Here is a 20,144-nt window from a genome sequence, read left to right as displayed (position 1 = left end):
ATTGAAAATAGTCGGGAATGGGCCTAACATAGGTATTCAGGGTTGCGGGGCCATTTGGCAGGTATTTTATCAGCAGTGTGTCCCTGCAGGTCGGGCATTTTACCCAGGTTTTGAGAGACCGGAAGTCAAAGTTCCCGCTATTCCGGACTTAGGGGGGGGGGGGGCATATACAATTGGCTGGTGCATAAAAACATCTAAATAACCAAAAAAGGTATTCTGAAAAATACCCTTGTTCTTTTTGTTTTAATAAGCACATGTCATTGCATTTGATGTAAAACTGATTCAGGTAGATTTATATAAGTCGTTTCAAACTTTTTACTAGCGTATCAACGAATGATAACCACACAGTTTGACAGCGCAGGAAACGTGATTCCTACAGCGTTTTCAGTAGACAATGGTAAATTTAGCAGGTTTGCATTTCACTCTGGTCTTGTAAATGGTAAAGGAAGGTATTGGCCGACAAAATATTCACACAACAAAGCGCCCCTTGAAAGGTTTATTGTTCGAAAAGGACAAAAGTTTAGGTACAGAATTATTGGCGCTCAAACACTCTATCCGATGAGAGTGTTCATACAAGGACAAACCCTTTCACTTAGGACGTCAGACTGCTATAATCTTAAGCCAATAGAAGTTCAGTCAATAATTGTACATCCGGGTGAACGGTACGATTTCACGTTTAGTTTTAGCAGTGCTTCTAAAAAAGAATACCTGTTGATTGCAGAAACTATTGAAACTCGTCATAGCCACAATAGCTACCATGCGGCTGAAACAGCAATTGAAATTGAGGATTTTGAGGGAGCACGCAGCTATATCCCCGAGAACGACCAGACGGAGGTGTGCAGTGTTGGTGCAAAATGCGCTGTTTTTAATTGCCCATACGGAAGTCCGGGTACAAATTCTCAAAACTGTCTAAACTTTAACAACGTAACCAACAAAGAGCCAAACAGGGATTCTTCTATTATTATGAGCATTGACGAGAGTATAACATAGTGTGAGCTTTAAGTAATGTTCGCAATAATTTATAACCTCCGTCTTAAATTTCCAAATGACCATCTCAAAATAAAAAAATATAATTTTCAAACATTCCATTTTGTTTCGGTTAAATGACAACTAAACTAAACTGACTAATACAACTGGATTTGTTTCTCCCCAAAGACAACTACTTACACATGTATTCACAAATAGTATTTAAGTTAATAAATCAGCGATTGACACATAAATATTTATTTTTCTAGGTGCACATATATTGTTGAGCTACCAAAGGACAAGGTTATTCAGCTGATCTTTACTAACCTTGGCACTGGATCGGGTTGGTCCCATCCAGTTCATTTGCATGGCCACACTTTCTTTGTAATGAAAATGGGGTTCGGTAAGCACTTTTTGATTTATCCGTAGATTTACAAAAAAGCTGTTATCGTTAGTTTTGCCATGCGATTGATTAACTGACTCTCATATCTCAAGGTTTAATAGAGGATAATTTATTGTTTCAGTGTAAGATCATAGTATATTCCACTAGTGGCGTAGAGGTGAAATATACTACGATCTTACACTGAAACAAACATTTTTTTTCTTTTCGTATTATGCCTAAAAAGACATGTACGCGCTTATATATGCGCGCTTATATTTGATTTGGAAGAAAGACTTGCTTAAATATCAAACCGTTAAAAAAGTTCAATTGCTTTTTAACTGGTTGAAACAGTGAAATTTCATTTTTTTATTTTACTGACAAATCACTATAAATCATCGGAAATCTTGGAGTGCATCATAATATGCCTTCTTCCGTTAAAGTAATTTAGTCGACATTTCAACTTATTCAGCAATATGGTTTTTAGCAACGAACAATAAAATGTTCTCTACAGGTACATACGATGAAACGAACGGGCGTCTCATAAACGACACTACAGACATCATGTGTACAGATCTGAACAACTTTTGCACGGATTTGCGATGGACCGATTCTTCTTGGACAGGTGGAAACATTCCTGACCTTAATAACGATCCTTCACAAAAGAATACCATAGTCGTGCCGACCGGTATGCGGATTGCTTTACTTCGCAGATTCAATGATTTAGCATATTTGACGCATACAATGATTTTTCAAAATGAGCTTGTCGTGAATGTTGTGTTAGTGGAAAAGCATGTTATATATAAACCTTCATTCGAATTCATAGGACCAAAAAAGTTGTTGAAATAAAACCGCGGTTGCATTGAGATTAATAAACAAGTGAAAAGCAAATCGGTCATTAATATTCACCTTAATTCTTTATTACTTTTTTCATTTGTCCAAATTATCATTTAAAAATGAATATCATTTAAAGCAATTATTAGTGTGTGTTTGCCATTGGTTAAGCCCATAAAACACTTAACAAAGCACAAGTTTTTCTTTTAGGAAAGCCTTTTATATGTATTCAACATCGATGCCAATTGTCCCAGGTGTTACATCAGCAGCTTAAATACGATTTTAGGTGTTGTTGTTGTTATATCAAGTAATCTTGCGAATGCTATTCGGAGTAGGTCAACGAAACACTGCCAATATTCACGTTCATAATCGGTGTAATAAAATATAAGGGTCCAAAGATAATCTACTATACGTGATAGTCAACAGGGGAGGGGGTTCAACTTAAATCATTTTTGCGGAATTTCAACTGAGGGACGTGTGCAGTGTGGAACAAAATGGCGGATTATTTTTGTGTTTTTAAGGATATTTTGACCTCGTAAGTAGGATTATATTACTGTTGTCATAATATTAATACGCCTACACGGAGGCCATACGTTCTGAACCTGTGTTTTGAGGCTTTAAATAAAAATTTATTGAATGTATAAGCTGAAAGATGGTTTGTTTACAAACTGAAAATAGGAAGTTGTTTGACTTGAAACAGTGTTTTTAGTCAAAATATACCGTTCTTGGACGACGTATTTCAGCTAAATTATTTTGAAGTTTTTGCATGTATTTATTTACGACGGCTTAACATTGTTACATTATGGCCATTTTTATGTTTAAACACCTCAAACTCAATAAAATTTTAGTTAAAGCTTCTAAAAACAAACGGGCTTTCGGGTAGGCGTATTTATATTACGATACCAATGACATGAACTTACTTTCAAGGTCAAAATATCGTTCGAAAGTACTAAAATACCCCCAAAACCGCCATTTCGTTCCGCACATGTCACTCACTTAAAACTCTGCCAAAAATACGTTGGACTCCCTGGTATATATTTTGACGTTGTACAGAAAATGCCTCGTTCGGACTGCACACTCACTTTTGGCGCTTCTATGTTCTTAAGAACGTTAAAAATATGCACTATATGTATCGTATACATAAACGCCATTAATTTGACGTTTTCTTTAGGCGGTTACGTTGTTGTCCGCATAGTAACAAACAACCCTGGTATGTGGTTCCTCCATTGTCACATCAACCTCCACAACACTAATGGAATGGCCATGGTTATCAATTCAGGACCAGGGTCGCATCCAGAAACACCTGTAGGATTTCCGACATGTGGAAACTTTCTTAACGATCGAAAATCGGATGATGGTGAGACATACTTGATATTACAATAAACGGGCGATTTTTCAAACGGGCACAAGTTTGAGAAGGGCGTGTTGTACTGTGAAATAAGCTTTTAATGTTGTCGATTATTTTATGATATTCAGAACATGTGAATGTATGCGGTGATTACATACAAAGGTGCACATACGTATTTATTTCATCGGCAGTTCATTGACAAAAGAAAACGGTGGATCAAATTCTGAACCACTCGGTTTGAAACAGTGAGTTTATTGAAATATAAGATCACTGTTTCACTCATTTGAGCTCGCTTTCTCTGTAAAAAGGAACGAAAACGTTATCCGGTCCGGAAGAAAAATGAATGACGTTGTTTTCGTTATAACGTCGTTTGGCTTAAATTTGGCGCGATTTTACAATTAAAAATAAATTAATTATTATCTTTGATTAATAATTAGCATTAAATAAATAAGAAAAAGCCTGTTTCAGAGCAAGATTACAATATATTTCACCTCGAACATCAACAACCAATATTTCACTCCATGCAAAGCCACTCATGAAATATAGCTTTTAGTGGTCTATCGGTGAAATATATTGCTATCTTACACTATAACAAACAATTATCCTTTATATCAATACGCATTAAAGAAATAAATTTAAAGTATAAATACGCTTAACCAAAGTTCTAACTTAGGGCTTTATTGATTACGAAAAGACGTACAAGAGTTTGAAATTCATCAGGTAAAGGGGAGATAACTAAAAAATATGGAGGCATGATAATAGTTCGTGTGTACTGCTCTTTCTATCATTTCTATCTAACTATATTTGAAGTTGCATTTCAATCCCATTTACAATGTTCCTAGATATGGCCCGGACAAGCAGCAATCATGAAACAATGGTTAGGATGAGATTAACTTAATTAATATGTATGATAGTATTGTGGTTTTTGAACGCTTCACTTTCTCCCGTTAGCTTCTATGCATATACCAAGTTTTATTTAATCCAATATGTAGTTTTGAAGTTATACTCGGAACAAGGAAGTTATGACCCGGACGAGCACCAATTATAAAAAATGATTCACAGGAGATAATTCTAACACATGCATGGTAGGAGTATGGTTCTTGTGCACTGTATTTCGCCTTATTGCCATATGTCTATAAATCAAGTCTTATTTCCACCCAATTAGTAGTTTTGAAGTTATTCTCCAGCAAAAGGTCCTCTTTTGGGAGCATAAAAATATTACCTTTGTTTAATTCCATGTATTATTTTTTGGATATTTTTTTAGTCCTACATTAAATACAATTGGCAATATCCAATAACCTTTTTTTCACAAGCGCAATTCAAAACAACATAGTTAAAGTAGGAATCATAAATAGGATTGATAGTAAAAGTAGCAGGTAAAAATGAAGTTCGAACATTTCTTCAATGGATGCATTTTACTATCGATTGTGCATTCGTTTTTTGTTTTTTAAATGGATAAAACTAAGCTCATTTTTTTCTATAATTTCCGTAATTTACCTCATTAAGAGTATTTAGACTTTAAATAGGAATTATATTGATGATTATCACAATGAACAACTTTTCATTTATCAAAACCAATGTGTAAGCATGTATTATTGCTTATTGAGATAAGCTACTTCAGCCTGTTAAGCTTAAAAAGGATTTAGAAATCTGGGCCATTTCTCTGAATATTCATAATTTTGAATAAAGAAATAATATGAATATATCAATTCAAACTATATTGAATGCTTTAGAACTTTGGCTGAGTGTACTGATATAGCACTTTCGATAAATATTAAGCGTATAGTTTCATTGAAGATTTCTAAAAAACAAACATACAATTTAACAAATAAACGTACATGTATTCGTATACAATGTAGTATTTCCTAAGGTATTTTGTTACATTTAAGACAATAAGTACGTTTATGGTAACAGTATGACTTCTTTTTCTTTTGTCACACGAATTTTATTTAATCTCATGACTCTAATTTGATGAACCGTTTATTTCAGCAACAAGTACATCACTCCCTGTATGGTCTAAAGGAGTTATGATTGCACTCGGAGGTCTTTGCTTCTTATTGATCGTCTGTATTATATTCTGTGCAGTAAGGAAATGAGTTTAAAATGTTGTATAGGCCGATTTCGATGTAGGTTGGATGTATAGCACCTGAAATATGTTTTATGTTTTTTTCTAGCCGTACTTTTCCTACCTTTTTACTCATTTATAAACACACCAATTTCCTTACATATTACTTCAGATCGCTATAGTACATCGGCCGAAGAAGATGGCGAATAATTCGCCAGCTTCAACGTATAATTTCCGAAAAACAGACAACACGCGAGTAAACTGTATAACAATGCGGATACTCTGCGCCGGTTATAAAGATCCTTCCGTTATATTCACCATCCGTAAATGCCGAAATTATAATTATAATAAGGATATAATGTGGAATTGTTTTATGTTTTACAATTGCATTACATTATTTCGAACATGCTTTCGAAGATATGCACAATAGTGACTGATCTGTTAATATTCCGTTCAGCGATTAATTATCTCCATTGTTGTTGTTTTTTGTTTTGTTTTTTAACAAGTTGTACTGTAAACGACAAACAACAATATAACGAGCATCTGCTTGACTTCCTATTTCCTAATCAGATCTGTAACATATTATTTCTCTGACACTGCCTTTTATGGCAAAGATTGGATGCATTGGGGAAATTTCAACCAAACATCACAGCAATGTTCCTTTGGTGGTCCTCTTCCAGATTTCTTCAAAAAAGTGTTCCCATGCAGAACTCTTGTTGCCATTGCAACCGAAATGAATTAATCGTCTGCTCAGAATATGATGACCCGTTTTAAAACTAACTTCACAGAAATGTTCCTTAGGCCACTACTTTTATATAAATTGGTTTACAAAACCGGCGGGTCTAATTTTCCGAAAAGTACAAAAAAAATAAAAAATGAATTTCACTTTTTTTTCAAAATTATTTTCCCGACCGTATTGATTTTGGTGCGAAAGAAAAACGAACAGATAAGAGTACGAATGCAGTAGATCTCGATTGGTTTGTTGTTCCGTAGCCGTATTCGCCAATTTATAGTGATAGCATGTGAGCCAGTTAACTGTTATGGCACCGCCGTTGGCAGTGGCGGAATTTACGATAGCAGTCATTCTTTGTATGAAATAATTAATTAAAATATGCAGGAGTTGTTAAAAAAACAATAGCAAATAAACATTGGCAAATTTAACAGCCGACACAAACAATAACTGTCACATGATTGTTGTTTTTCCCCGCCAATTTAGGTCATGAAAATATTGTTGTTTATAGATAAAAAATAAAAGTGTCAGCGGCTGCCATCGAATTAGTAGACACAAATATCTGTTAATTATGTGTGAGAAAAACATTTTTATAACATTTTATGGTTAAATATTAAATAACAGTGCACTAAGTGTGAGTGGTGAAATCAAAAGTAAAATTTCTAAGTTGACACCGGTGACCTAGTTTCACAGGCTCGGTCGGTGGTGTTTATGGATTTTAAATCACAAAATGGTTTGGAAATACTTGTCATTGGGTCAATGTTAAGCTTGTGTTTATTCTAGATTACATGTTTATTCATGTTTGGGTTAATAGTAGAGTAAAAACAATGAAAGAGTTGAACACATCTGTCAAAGACATTTACTAATGCCAGGAGTTGTGTGCAAAACATTTAGATAAAACAACACGGAAAACTATTTTGAATAAGTCCATTTTAATTTGTAATGAATTTGATATTTCACTATAAATGAGATTTGTTGTTGTAACCAAGGAATACTCTTTACAATGAAAAATAAACAAGCATGAAGTATAGATGCACTGTGAACGCATGTATACACAAAATTGCGGAGTTGGGAGAAGATGAAAACATCCGATACATAATTATGGATTTCTCTGTTACTATCATTGGTACATAAAGTAAGTAACATGCTAGATTTATTATTTTGCTATGTGATTTTTATGTACTGATGTGGTAATTTGCTGCAAGATTTGAATTTCAAATGGATTTGGTGAACATCCCATGGTAAATATCCCCGTCCGAAAATATCCGGACTTAGCATGGATCGGGTTACACTCAACTAGGACCCTGCATGGTAAAGGTTATTAAAACTCAAATCTAGGTCTAGTTTGGTTTTTAGTTTTTCAGGAATTGTTTTCACAATATTAAAGCTCAAATGTCTTCATGAAATGTTACTTCCTTATTTACAAAATTGGTAATTATTTCACTTTATTGACATTTTCCAATATTGAAATAACTGAAACAATGTTTAGAAAATGTAATGTATTGGTTTTATACAGTGCAATTTTTGTGTATTTTAATGCGTAAAATTCGCCTTCTCTTTTTTTCAATTTAATATTGGTCAGTTTTTAAGTGTTTTGTATTCACTTTTGCTTTAGCATATCCTTAAAGCTAAACAAATGTCTTGCTGAGTGATATTCAATGTATCTTTGATTAAAAGTGTAGTTTATACACGTAAACATGTTTTATAGTCAATTTCATTGATGTTTTATATGCACAGTAAAATGTCAAGTAAATGATATAAATGTTCAATGTTTTTATATTGTTCTCTGATTTTTACCCTTAGATAGTATGTTTTGTGACTGTTTTCCTTTTTTTTCTTTCTTTTTTTCGACCACCCGTTGGACATTTTTTCAAAAAATTCTTGTAAACCAAAAAATAAAAAAGGAGTGGCCTTACTTTACCATATATCAAGTGTCTTCATCCCATGTTGTTTGGTAAAAAGAACGGCCGCCAGTGGATAAGGCTACTTTTCACTATATGTCTTCATGGACAATTTTGAAAATCTTCTCTCAGAAATCAGTAGCCCGATATCAAAACATTTTGTTATTTATTTAAACATATTCTTTGATGTTACTTTCCTAACAGTGTATAAGATGTTTGTATTATATTTATTCGTTCGTTTTCAATAGCTGTTGTTATTCAATAAGTGCTAACGAAGGACTCGCGGAGGATATTTTGTAATATTTACACCTCAGCTTTCATTCCTTAAATGAACTGCCTTTCAGCAATTGCGAATAATTTCAGATGAACGCAACATATTCGGATTTGTTCGGTAAAGTCTTGTGATTTTTTGTATTGTGGTAGGAAGCCCCGAAAAACTTAAATCAACATGATAGAAAGTGTTAATTAATATGTTAAATGAATTGTTGTCATTGTATTAATTTTTTGTTTGAGTTGAAGTGATTGATTTTTTCCACGCGTTATCGGACATAATGTGATTAACTGTTTTCGGTTACGGTCGGGTCGTTCTATGTACGGAATATGTGATAAAAATTACTGTAAGTTTTAACAATTCTTGAATGAAATAATGAACTATTGTTGTAAAAACAAGTAATGAATTGCGTGATTGATGCCATTATCGGGGCTGTGAACGCAGTTGGGCTGGATAAAGTACGCATTAAAGCACACACTTAAACCAGCCCAACTGCGTTTTCTAACGACACACACTTAACCAGCCAAACTGCGTTCATATTGACATCAATCCCGCAAATCATTTCTTAAATCTTAAATATATAATGACATATCCTATATGTATGTTTATATAATATTGTGAAACAGTTTGCATGTCATATGATTAACCACTCTTCTTTGCGCTGACCATTACCGAAGTCACATTGTACTAAATATGACACTGATAAATTCATTGTTTGTATTTTATGTCCTATGTTTACAATTCCAGTTTTTATTTACCTTTACAGAGATGTGTTGTAGTGATATAGTTAGAAGTGTTCATACAATAAATCATTATCTTACTAGATGTTATTTGTTTCATATACAGAAAGAAATCTACCTTTTTAAGAATATGAATTGCTATTTAAAAATGCTAACGCACGATACTCGAAAAGAGGCTAGCCTGTACAGCAGACCAAATTCAATACACTATATCTGCGGAATAATTTACTTACTAAAGAACTTCATCCAGTGATACATCGTCAACTATTCTAGAGTGATGGCATACTAATAATATTGACAATTTGTCAATGTATATCTGCGCTCTATGACTTTGTCAATATATCAATCAAGTCTTTATAATTGTCCACTCACGTTCGATACTTTCGCAGATGTCCTCTTATAAGACTTCTTATGTTTTCACTAAATTCGAAGAAACCCGTATTTGGTGATGCATTTTGTATTACTATCAATTGCGATATTTGAATGAATGGAATACTGTGACCGCTTAAGGACAGACGTCTCGTCGAATGCTTAGCCAAAGACTGTGTATCTTTTTCAAAACATGGACAATACAAATAATTACATCTTCAGAAATTGAAGCTCCAAACCGCGTAGGGCCATTAAAACCGGATTCTCCTCAGACTTAATTATGAAACACCAATTTCTTTGCCTAGGTTAGCCCGGTACAGTGGAAGGGATACGAGGCCATAGCCTCCTGGCAGACGCGTTAGTGAAGCCTCCGTGGTTGTAGTCCTAGAGTGTGTAAGAACTATGAAGCGTATGCTATCTCACAAACGCTTTAAATATATTTAAGCCGACATTCCAATAATTCTTATTACCAATTATCTGACCGTTTTAGATATAAATATTTAGGCTAAGATATTTCGTTTGGGGTTTTCCTCCGACTGATTTGAAGGGCCAAAAGAAATTATTTCTTATGTTCTTGAAAACATTCTCCAAAATTCTATTCGGACTATCACAATAAGTCGAATGTTTAAATACGGACATGGCTACGTAAACAGACACATATAACAAATAACCATAACCTCTCAAACTTGTCTTCTAGACAACAGTGTGTGTATACCACGTGGTAAATTACGTCATATATGCTACGTCGGAAGGCTCTATTTTTCTTAAAATGAAGACTTAAATCAAAAATAACTTCTTTTACTACACCATTTTAAATAAAACAGAAGGCCGTCTACGCCTCTTACAGAGCCCCGTCTTCGTTTCACTACCAGAGTTTGATAAGGTGATTAGTTTCTACAAACACAAATCTGTCTCTAAAATAATATTTTGACAGTGCTCCGTCAGACGGCCGCATTGTGAAAAGGTTTGTCGAAGTGTTTTGAGAAACTCTTAATCAAACGCTGGTAAAAGACCGAAGGCGGGGCTCCATAAGCGGCGTAGACTGCGATATGTTTCATGTTTCATGTGAAATAGGGAAGTAATGTTTGTTAAAAATCTTCATTCGAAGCAAACTGTTGCCTTCTGACGTAGCATTTATGACGCAATTTATCACGTGGTATACACACACTGGACAAAATAGCTGTGAAAAACCTTCCAGTCGGCCATGCTAGTCTGCGTTTACCTTTATAATCTGGTGTAGATACAATACATAAACACCAACATCAACACCAAGAAGTTCACTTAAACTTTATGCTATAGATACACCAACTCACACACCAGCGCACTAACCAGAAAGTTTACTTATACCACCTGCTGTAGATACACCAACTCAAAACTTCAATAACAGTATTCCGTAACGGTGGACCTCTCCGTTAAAAGTGGTTATTTAGTGACACGCCCATTGACGTTTCTTTCCATAAATGGTGAATTCAGTTTTGTTTAATGGATCCGATATAAAGTGTGGGGGTGGGTGTTGGGTTCAAATATTCTACCTTAGAAGAAAGTGTCAACTTGGGCTTCTGGCATAAGGGGAACTTTGTTAAAATTTGAGTCTGGCTTCGTTTTGGCGATGCCAAGCTAATCAATGAAAAGTGTAAATGGCATGTTTTAGATAATTTTAAAAACGATTAAAACAGAAATATTTACAAATTTTTTAGATATCTGCATCATATTCTTTTCAATCTCTCCTCGTTGAATACTATCTACTTGCAAGTTAGGTTTGCAAAAGTCAGATGTTTGGTGACGAATTTGGTACAGAGACTGATAGACATCTAGGAAACGCTTTGTGATTTATGTTCGATAATGATTTTGTTGTAGCTGAAGATGAAACCATGTTTTTAATGCAATAATTTTGATATAATACGATGTTTTTATTCAGACAATATCAAAACTACAATTTCCTTCGAGAAAGTATCTTAAAGCAAATTGTCACGTTAAAGATACAATAAATTGTTAACATAACATCATTTCATGCACGCAACTATGCACAATAACTAAACGTGTATAGGTCTGCAAAAGATAAGTTAAGATAGTCATGAGAAGACGATTGCTTTTTTGTATGACAGTGATGTATGTATGTGTTGTATTATGGGCCGGTGGCCGTAATTTACTATATAAACATGATTTGATTTGATACACAAATAATGCCCAATAAGTTCACTTATACGCCCAAGTATAGACACTCAAACTTACATCCCGAACAATATGTGTATCTTTACCGCCTGGTATAGATAAACCAAATAAGACACAAATGTAACAACCAAACAAGCACACACTATCACCATTGTTAAAAAAATATCCGTCTAATTTTATTGAGTATGCCAGTAACAAGTTTTGTTTGCGATTTGATTGGCTAACTAGTTATCGTGTGATCGATAAGTCGGTCCTCTGTAATGGTTGCGTTCCGTACAGTTCAAACATGATATATAATTAATACTGTTATGTGTGAGAAATTGTCATTGATTTTACAAGTTAACTCATTTATTAAAAATCCGAATATTTCAAATCAGCAAAACGTCATCCGAAACCTTTTCGTCTAAAATTTGATGAATCGGGTCCTTCGGTTCGTAAGCAAATTGATAAACACGATAACCTAACGGGTTTTGGGAAAGGTAATTTAATACCCATTTAATATATCAAAAAAAAAATGTAATAACGGTTTAAGACACACGTTTATTTATATCTTGATATTTCTTTTTTTATCAAACATATTTTATAGTTTTATTTTGCAATAATAATGTGGCTGGGCTATTTTGATCACGTGACCCTCCATGGTACAAATTTGAAACCTATTCAATACTAACGCCGCGTTAATAATTTTACTTTTACGTCTTAGTATAAACACACCGATTCAAAACAACTTCCACCCTAACCAAAAAGTTAACCTTGACCACCGGGTGTAGATACACCATACTTTTTAGAACGCAACAAAGATACCACATGAGCTGGACAAACAAAACAGCAAAAGCACCATCACTAAAATCTGCCACGCTTAAATATACTGTGTGTGACTATACTTTCGAACAGTCTTCAGTAGCGGGCGTAGGAGGGGTTTATTTCATACGTCACTCGGGCTAGGATAAGTTTTATAAAAAATATATTAGCATTTAGCCGCCGCCAAATTTAAATATTTATATAAACAGGCCTGCCATTTCCGCCTCCTACCGCTGGTTACATGGGCACTACTCTAAGAAACACTTGCTGCCTGTGTAAGACTAAATGTAGAAATAGAAATCAATGTACCTGTGATTTTCGGAAAGCATTTTTTACACATTTTGGCTTAAGTTTTGAAGTGAATTCGCTTTGTATGTTACAAAAATTAACCTGAAGGGAATCAAAATAAATGGGGATATCAAGAATATGTGCAGTGGGCAAAAATGGCTCCGTCCGTACTTTATAACGCTGATAATATGCGTCTCTCCACGTGAAAAATGATCCACCGATTTACTGCGCTCATGGAATATTAATGAGTATTGCATACAAAAAAAATGTTAACTTTTTGTAAGATACTAATGCCTTTGTGTACAAGTTCTTTGTTTGACTTGCTAAAATATTTACATTTTACTATAGCAATATTCATTTGTAGTACCGCTCAACTTACAACTTGCTCTATGTTTGATTTATTACAATACTTAAATTTCATAATAGCATTATTCTTCTACATTTATTTTAGACATATTCATCTTCTTGGTAAATATAATAAATGATATTTTGTGCGACAACCTTTTTCTGATTCGTAAAGTATACATGCATACGAAAATGATCTATATAAGCTATGCTTTCGATCAAATTCTTTGTTTTTCATTGATGTATATATGTTGTCTTGTGTTATTTTCCTCAATAAATATGTTTAAACTAAGTTCTGCACCGTTTAGAACCGAATAATAGCCTACGGTTATGCACAGCGACCATGTTTCAGGTTTATGATAGCAAAGAAAAATTCGAGTACATGCATTTGTTTAATCTATTCAGCTTCAGCAAAACAATGTACATTTACAAACGAAACCGACAGTCACCAAACTTGGTAAAAACTAGTATCCATTGACTTAGCCAACACTATTGTCAGCTTGTTGTCTACGCTACACCTAGACGTTTATTAAACAAACAGTCGACATGTTAATTTGATAAGTAACTTGCGTAAAACAATTCAAATTGTCCAATCGATACGAAGTGGGGTGGTGGCGGTAATGTTGTCTCTTGTTGGAATAACACGCGTTTGTGGTGAAACACAGACAGACATACGGACAGACAGACAGACGGACAGACAGTTCATTTCGACTTGTACAATGTGCTTCGTCAACAACATATATGTTTATAATGGTCAATGTCAGCGTACATGCATACTAGAATACTTATACCATTTGAAGCAATTTTAAGCACACTACATTCTGTTTTGTCTATATATGCGCACTTACCGGAACTACTTTACAATAGGTCTGTTAACAACGTTAAATAAAATCAATAGCAAAGTCGATGCCATTGGGGTTCTTTGGTTTCATTTTTGTCATTGAATACACTAAAACTTCATGGAAGGAACTATAAATATTTAAATAACCGTACACTTTTTTCACCTTTTACCAACCTGGGGCCGGTTGCTCAAAACCTCTGTTAAATATAACGCTACGTTACCTTAATAGTCCGTTAAATCCTTAACTGAGCGTAAGATAACGCTCCGTTAAAATCCTGTTGCTTAAAGAGACTTAACGCTGCCGTTAAATTACGTCAGCGTTAAGTCCATAACGCCAGTGTTAAATCCTTAACAGGCTGTTAAATTTCTACTTCCTGTCCCATAATGCATCATTCTCCTTCCAAGATGGCTGACTTGTCTTCTGCAAAAAAGAAGAGAAAAACAAACTTTAATAAAAATGAAGTTTTGATGTTAGAGGAACTTATGAGTGTAGAAGAAACTAAAGAGCTACTTAGCTCTAGCTTTAGTAACAAGGTTACAAATCAGAAAAAAAGAAGAATGGCACCGAATTGCTGGAATAATTTCCTCTTTGGGCTTTGCCATAAGATCTGCAGAAGAAGTATCAAACAAATGGCAGAATATAAAAAGAATTGCAAAGGAAGAGGTGACAAGGTGAAAATATTTGTTTAATTCTTAGATATATAGAATACTGCAAAATAATAAATAATACCAAATGTCATCTTTAAAAAAATAAGATATTGTGATGTTGATAATTTCACTGGTTTGTTATGTTGTTTTCATTTGAAGCTTTTCACAGCACACAAAATCATTAGAAATTTTTGTTACTAAACTGTAAGTAAAGTTATTGGTCATGGAATAATAAAACTTTCTTAAAAATTACAATGAAAAGCTGCAGAGACGCGAGAGTGGTAGGGGCTTGGCAAGTCTAAAGGTTGCATCGGAGCAATCACAGAGGATTGTCTCTGTTCATGGCAATGCAAGCTTCAGCGGCATAACAGGAGGGACGGACACTGACGAAAATGGTTTGAACTTTTGCAGTGTATGTGTTTGAATAATGTACGATTACTAAATAAATACTGCTATATGGAAAACCCGATGTTCTAAAAATAAACGTACATCATGTTGCTATTAATAGAAATATATTATTACTGAAAAGCATTGACAAATAAGAGAAATTTTACTCTTCAAAGCTGCTTAAACATAAACATAAACATTAACACGTACCTGTTATTCCATTCACTTGTCGAAACATCCACAGTAATCACCATTTTTTGTCAGTTTTATAGAAACACGATCACATGGCAAGATCAAGCATTTTACTCCCAAGTATAAATATCGCAAAGAAAACTATACCAAGAATTGAATTGCGACGCAGTGACCTCCCTTTACGAGCTGTTGCAAAGTGACACAATATTAATTGGAATTCATTTACATTGTTACTTAATTTAATTGGAAACTAGATTTTGTCATGTACAATCGTTATATACATACAACTTAGTTACAAGCGTATATATATTATACATTTAGTCGACTTTCAAAAGCATGTTAATGGCATGATAAATCGATAGTCATTAACTGTCAAGTGACTTTTCTGTCTTTCTTGTTGGTAAATTTTGAAAGAAGTCAAAACGTACTTTAATTCTTTGTTATTTAATACAGATTGTTAGAAACTTATTATGAAATAAGTTATATGATTTCTTCAATATACAATGTTGTTGTGTTGTTCCTTTATCTTGAAATAAACGTCAACTTATGCTTGTTAATTGCAGATGGTTTGAGCTATATTGCTAACATCCCATCAGTGGTCCCACAGGAGGGAGAGGAGCCCTCTGATTTCGAGCCAACATGCCCAACTAAAGTGAAACAGGACCCCTGCACCTCGAGCTTACGGGCAAAGTTTGCAGGGAGAGCTTCTGTGTCAGTTTATCATTTTCAGTAATATGGTTATTTGTTCTCTATACAAAATAATATATTTACTTACGTGTAACTGTCAAAGTGTAAACCGGCTTTTGTGTTGATATGGAATGCGTATACGAACCACTTTTACGGCAGCTTCTAGGATATCCGTGTAACAGTTTTAACTTAACCTTGTATTGATAATTGCATTCTCTGATTTTATGTTTGAAGACCAAAGCGGAAGAAACCCCTAAGCGAGGAGGTTGCCGAGTGGCAAATTCGTTTCTTCAAATCTCAGGTGGCATTGTTAGAGAAGAAGGTATAAACATCATTTATAAAATCAATTTCCTATTATTTTTATTGTTTTCGTGATTGTTGCAGCTAATTATTATTATTGAAAGTAATAGAATTAGAACTGGAAGTGTAGTAGTACTAGTTATAGTACTAGTGGTAGCAGTAGTAGTAGTCGTAGTAGTAGCAAAAACAGCAGCAGTAGCAGCAGTAGCATTAGTAGAAGTAGTAGCATCAGGAGCAGTAACAGCAGCAGGAGTAGTACCATCATCAGCAGTAGCAGTAGGTAAAGTAATATTAGTAGTATCAGTATCAGTAGCATTATTATCATTATTATTATTATTATTATTATTATTATTATTATTATTATTATTATCATAATTATAATTAATGTTATTATTATCATTCTTATTATTATGATTAAATTAATTAGTAATATTAATCTTTTTCAGCAAAAGCTGGTTGAGACACAGCAACGGGTACTAGAGAAATATGAGAGGCGTATGGACAACGAGGACGTTGACTCTTTCATAAAAAGCCAATTTTTGAATTAAATTAAATTTAATTGTATTGTATTGTAAATAGATAAATGATATATGTAAAAATGAAAACGAACAAAACGAACAGTTAAAGCTATTCTTTATTACAGCATGATGATGATGATGATGATGATGATGATGATGATGATGATGTAAACTTGATGATGTGAACATGATGATGATGATGATGATGATGATTATCTGAACATGATGATGTGAGCATGATGATGATGATGATGATGATGATGATGATGATGTTGATTAAAAGTAACTGTTAACAATTAAATCCCGTGTCGCTGTTCCAGTACCAACATCATCCTGCACATTATTATCAATGTTTTGTATGACATCTACATCATCTACCTCTGGCATATTAAACATTACTGCTACATTATGTAGAATTGCACAGGCTGTAGCTATGCGACAGGCCTTGTCTGGACTTAGTCTGATCTGAAATAAAAATAAATAAATAGTAATCATAGCAAAGTTTTTAATATCATTACATATCATAAAGGCGAACAGTAAAGTTAAAAATGAAAGCAGTCACTTTATGCACTTAAACTATAGACTGAATAAACTTAGTCCGAGTATTCAAAAAACATATGCAAGAAAGTACCTCACTGTGCAGCACGTGGAAGCGCCGCTTGAGCCTACCAAAGGCCCTTTCTATGCAAAGCCGGGTTCTAGTATGGGCTAGCTGGTACCTCTCCTTGGCAGGAGTGTCAGCGTTCATAAACGGCGTCATGAGGAATGGCCGTAAAGGATACCTGTGGCGGGGAATAAAAACAATATCAATAATAAAATTGACAAAAAAACAACAACGTCCCGATGTTACAATCTTGTAATCATACGGGTGTGTGTAAGATTGTTTATACTCGCCCTCGGGCCTTGCTCATTCAGCGATTGCTCCCTTAAGAATATTAGTCATTTCGATTTTTGGAGCATGCTGTGCACAGACAGAATGTAACCCTGGTTTGAGCTACCCTGGTTCTTTAACGTTCATCAGTGTATAGCACTGACCCCCATTTAACGTCTCTCCAGCGAGACGATTAGTACGTTTATTGATGCGACAGGGAATAAAAACATGCGACCCCTTGATTGAAAGTGAAGTGTTTAAAATTAACAACTAGACCACGGTTCAGCTACGAATTTCATCTGATGACATCATGCTTTGTATATGCTACTTACCCACTATCTCCAAGAAGCACCCCATCTTCCAGACATTGATTGTCTCGTTGTAGCCTGTTGCACAGCCCTGATGTCCTGAACACGTGTGCATCATGGCACGAGCCCGGCCAACTGGTTTTGACACTTGTGAACAATCCTGGGAAAATAATTATTTAGTTATTTACCAATTAGCTTAACAGCACGTTCAGTCTTACAATTTTATGACATGATTATAAACAACATTCGCATTTTTTATCATCAATTCAGTTCAAACATTTATTGCATGAAGGCCTCCAGCCCATATCATCAGGGACGGTTCCTTAATGTTTTTTAATGTACAATCACAAATGTAAAGTTTATTTGTGTCGATGTCGGGGGAGAGAAGGAGCACTAAGAGCTGTATGTCCCAACTAAAACCCCTCAATCATCAAATCCTGGAGCCATCCCTGCGTATGGTTAGGTTAGAGTGGTAAACCGTATTAAGTTAAATGAAAAACATTTAGGGGACCATTTGTAAAACTTTCTATGATAATTGTCACATTCTGACCAAACAGAATATGCCCATTATTGATCGATAATCGGGGTGAATTTCAGATTTTATGACCTTTTCGGTCTGAGACGAGTTGAAAAAAATTATTTGATAAAGCGTTTACAAGAAAAGGATCTTTAGAATGTTTATGGTGAAATTTCAATCATTTTTTACCTTCATGATCGCAAACTGCCTGCATGTTGATACTATGATAGCCTTTTCGGTTGACAAAAGCTGGCTCATCAACAGAAGGGGCCTGGATACGGATGTGTGTCCCGTCAACGCACCCCACTACGTGAGGGAAGCCTGCCGATGTGAAAAATCCGCTCTTCACTCTATTCTTCTCTTCGCCGGAAGGCCATACAATGAATCGTTTCATTATTTTGCAAATAATATCTGTCACGTGGGTTACCACACGAGAAACTGTTGATTTGTGGTAACCCATGCTGTCTCCTACAACATTGAAAAAAGCCCCTGTGGCGAGGTACCGAAGGGTTATAAGAACCATCTGTCGCACACTGAGGGCTCTGTTCCGGTGAGTGTCTCTTTTTATGTCATCCTTCAAGATATCCTCCAAAAATGCTACGCCATCATTTGTGAAACGATACCTCTCGTGCATTTCCACAACATCAATATGCTGAACATGAGGAGTATGTCTATACTGACGTTGTTTCCTTACATTTGGTAAAAATACACCTACCATGGTAAAGCTGCCGTTAACTTTAATCGAGGTTCTTATCTCAATTAACTTTAACGGTCAGTTCCACCGTTAACTCCATCGTTAAAACTTAACATTTCTTTGAGCAACAGAAAATTGACGCCATGTTGAAATTTAACGGACCGTTAGTTGTTTAACGGTCCGTTAAGCCTAACAGAGGTTTTGAGCAACCGGCCCCAGGTTGAGTTACAAAAACACGGAAGGTTGCAAACACATATCTTCCCGACACAATATTGTATACTTTCGAATGGGTACGAAATAAAAACATTTACACCAACTACATGTTTACTTGTGCTATGGAAATGAACAACATCAGTATATATAAGATACCCAAATCTCAATTCCCAGGGGAAAAACCTGTATTTGACGTTAGATGTAGCGTAACTTATGGGGCTACAATATTGACTTGCGCATTTAAAGGGTTGTCATGGGTGGGGGTGAGGGAAGTAATCACCCAAGAAAGAATTCTGGTTTCGCTAGTGATTTCAGTTGTATACAAGACCAAGGCCCATTTGGGCATCAAGGTAAGTAACAAGGTACAATGAAACATGGACACAAAGAAGCAATATTATAATAATTTCCGATACACATTTGCATCATCTTGAAGCATGAAAAAACAGAATCAACATCAAAACAACAAACATGGAAAAGTTACGTATAGTCATTAAAATAATTGTTGAAACATCAAAGTATTTTATCACATAAAAACACGTGCATACATTTAAAATAGGACATGACGGAAATAAGTAAGAGAAATAATGCACATTGCAGTCAAGCTGCGCATGCATTACGACAAACCTCGGCCATTTTTCAGCGAATCAGCCGAATCAGGCAAATTACACCAATTCGCTGACTCATTTTTACGTGCGTTATCGTTTTAATAACACATGTCCGTGAATAAAAGCATGGTAATACTTCCTCAGACTACCTTTC

The 20,144-nt window shown here is 34.8% G+C and overlaps 3 protein-coding genes across 3 annotated transcripts; 2 read left to right on the top strand and 1 right to left on the bottom strand.

The window, feature by feature from the left end:
* The first annotated feature begins 333 nt into the window (after positions 1–333).
* On the top strand, positions 334–9,965 carry LOC128215925 (uncharacterized). Its single transcript, XM_052922527.1, has 5 exons — positions 334–836; positions 1,236–1,369; positions 1,860–2,033; positions 3,351–3,484; positions 9,909–9,965. The coding sequence occupies exons 1-5, from the start codon at positions 334–336 to the stop codon at positions 9,963–9,965; spliced, it is 1,002 nt and encodes a 333-aa protein (XP_052778487.1).
* Positions 9,966–14,408: 4,443 nt separating this feature from the next.
* LOC128218503 (uncharacterized) lies at positions 14,409–16,921 on the top strand. The gene is made up of 5 exons (XM_052926175.1): positions 14,409–14,722; positions 14,961–15,093; positions 15,841–15,988; positions 16,199–16,286; positions 16,711–16,921. The coding sequence occupies exons 1-5, from the start codon at positions 14,435–14,437 to the stop codon at positions 16,810–16,812; spliced, it is 759 nt and encodes a 252-aa protein (XP_052782135.1). The 5' UTR covers positions 14,409–14,434; the 3' UTR covers positions 16,813–16,921.
* Positions 16,922–17,058: 137 nt separating this feature from the next.
* Positions 17,059–19,112, bottom strand: LOC128215924 (putative nuclease HARBI1). The gene is made up of 4 exons (XM_052922526.1): positions 18,668–19,112; positions 17,986–18,121; positions 17,414–17,564; positions 17,059–17,247 (listed from the first exon to the last, which is right to left on the bottom strand). The coding sequence occupies exons 1-4, from the start codon at positions 19,110–19,112 to the stop codon at positions 17,059–17,061; spliced, it is 921 nt and encodes a 306-aa protein (XP_052778486.1).
* Positions 19,113–20,144: the final 1,032 nt, after the last annotated feature.

The sequence above is a fragment of the Mya arenaria genome, chromosome 14 (genome assembly GCF_026914265.1).
Source record: "Mya arenaria isolate MELC-2E11 chromosome 14, ASM2691426v1".
Classification (NCBI taxonomy): domain Eukaryota; kingdom Metazoa; phylum Mollusca; class Bivalvia; order Myida; family Myidae; genus Mya; species Mya arenaria.
The sequence above is the reverse complement of the archived record's forward strand: the minus strand, read 5'-3'. Positions and strand labels throughout refer to the sequence as shown.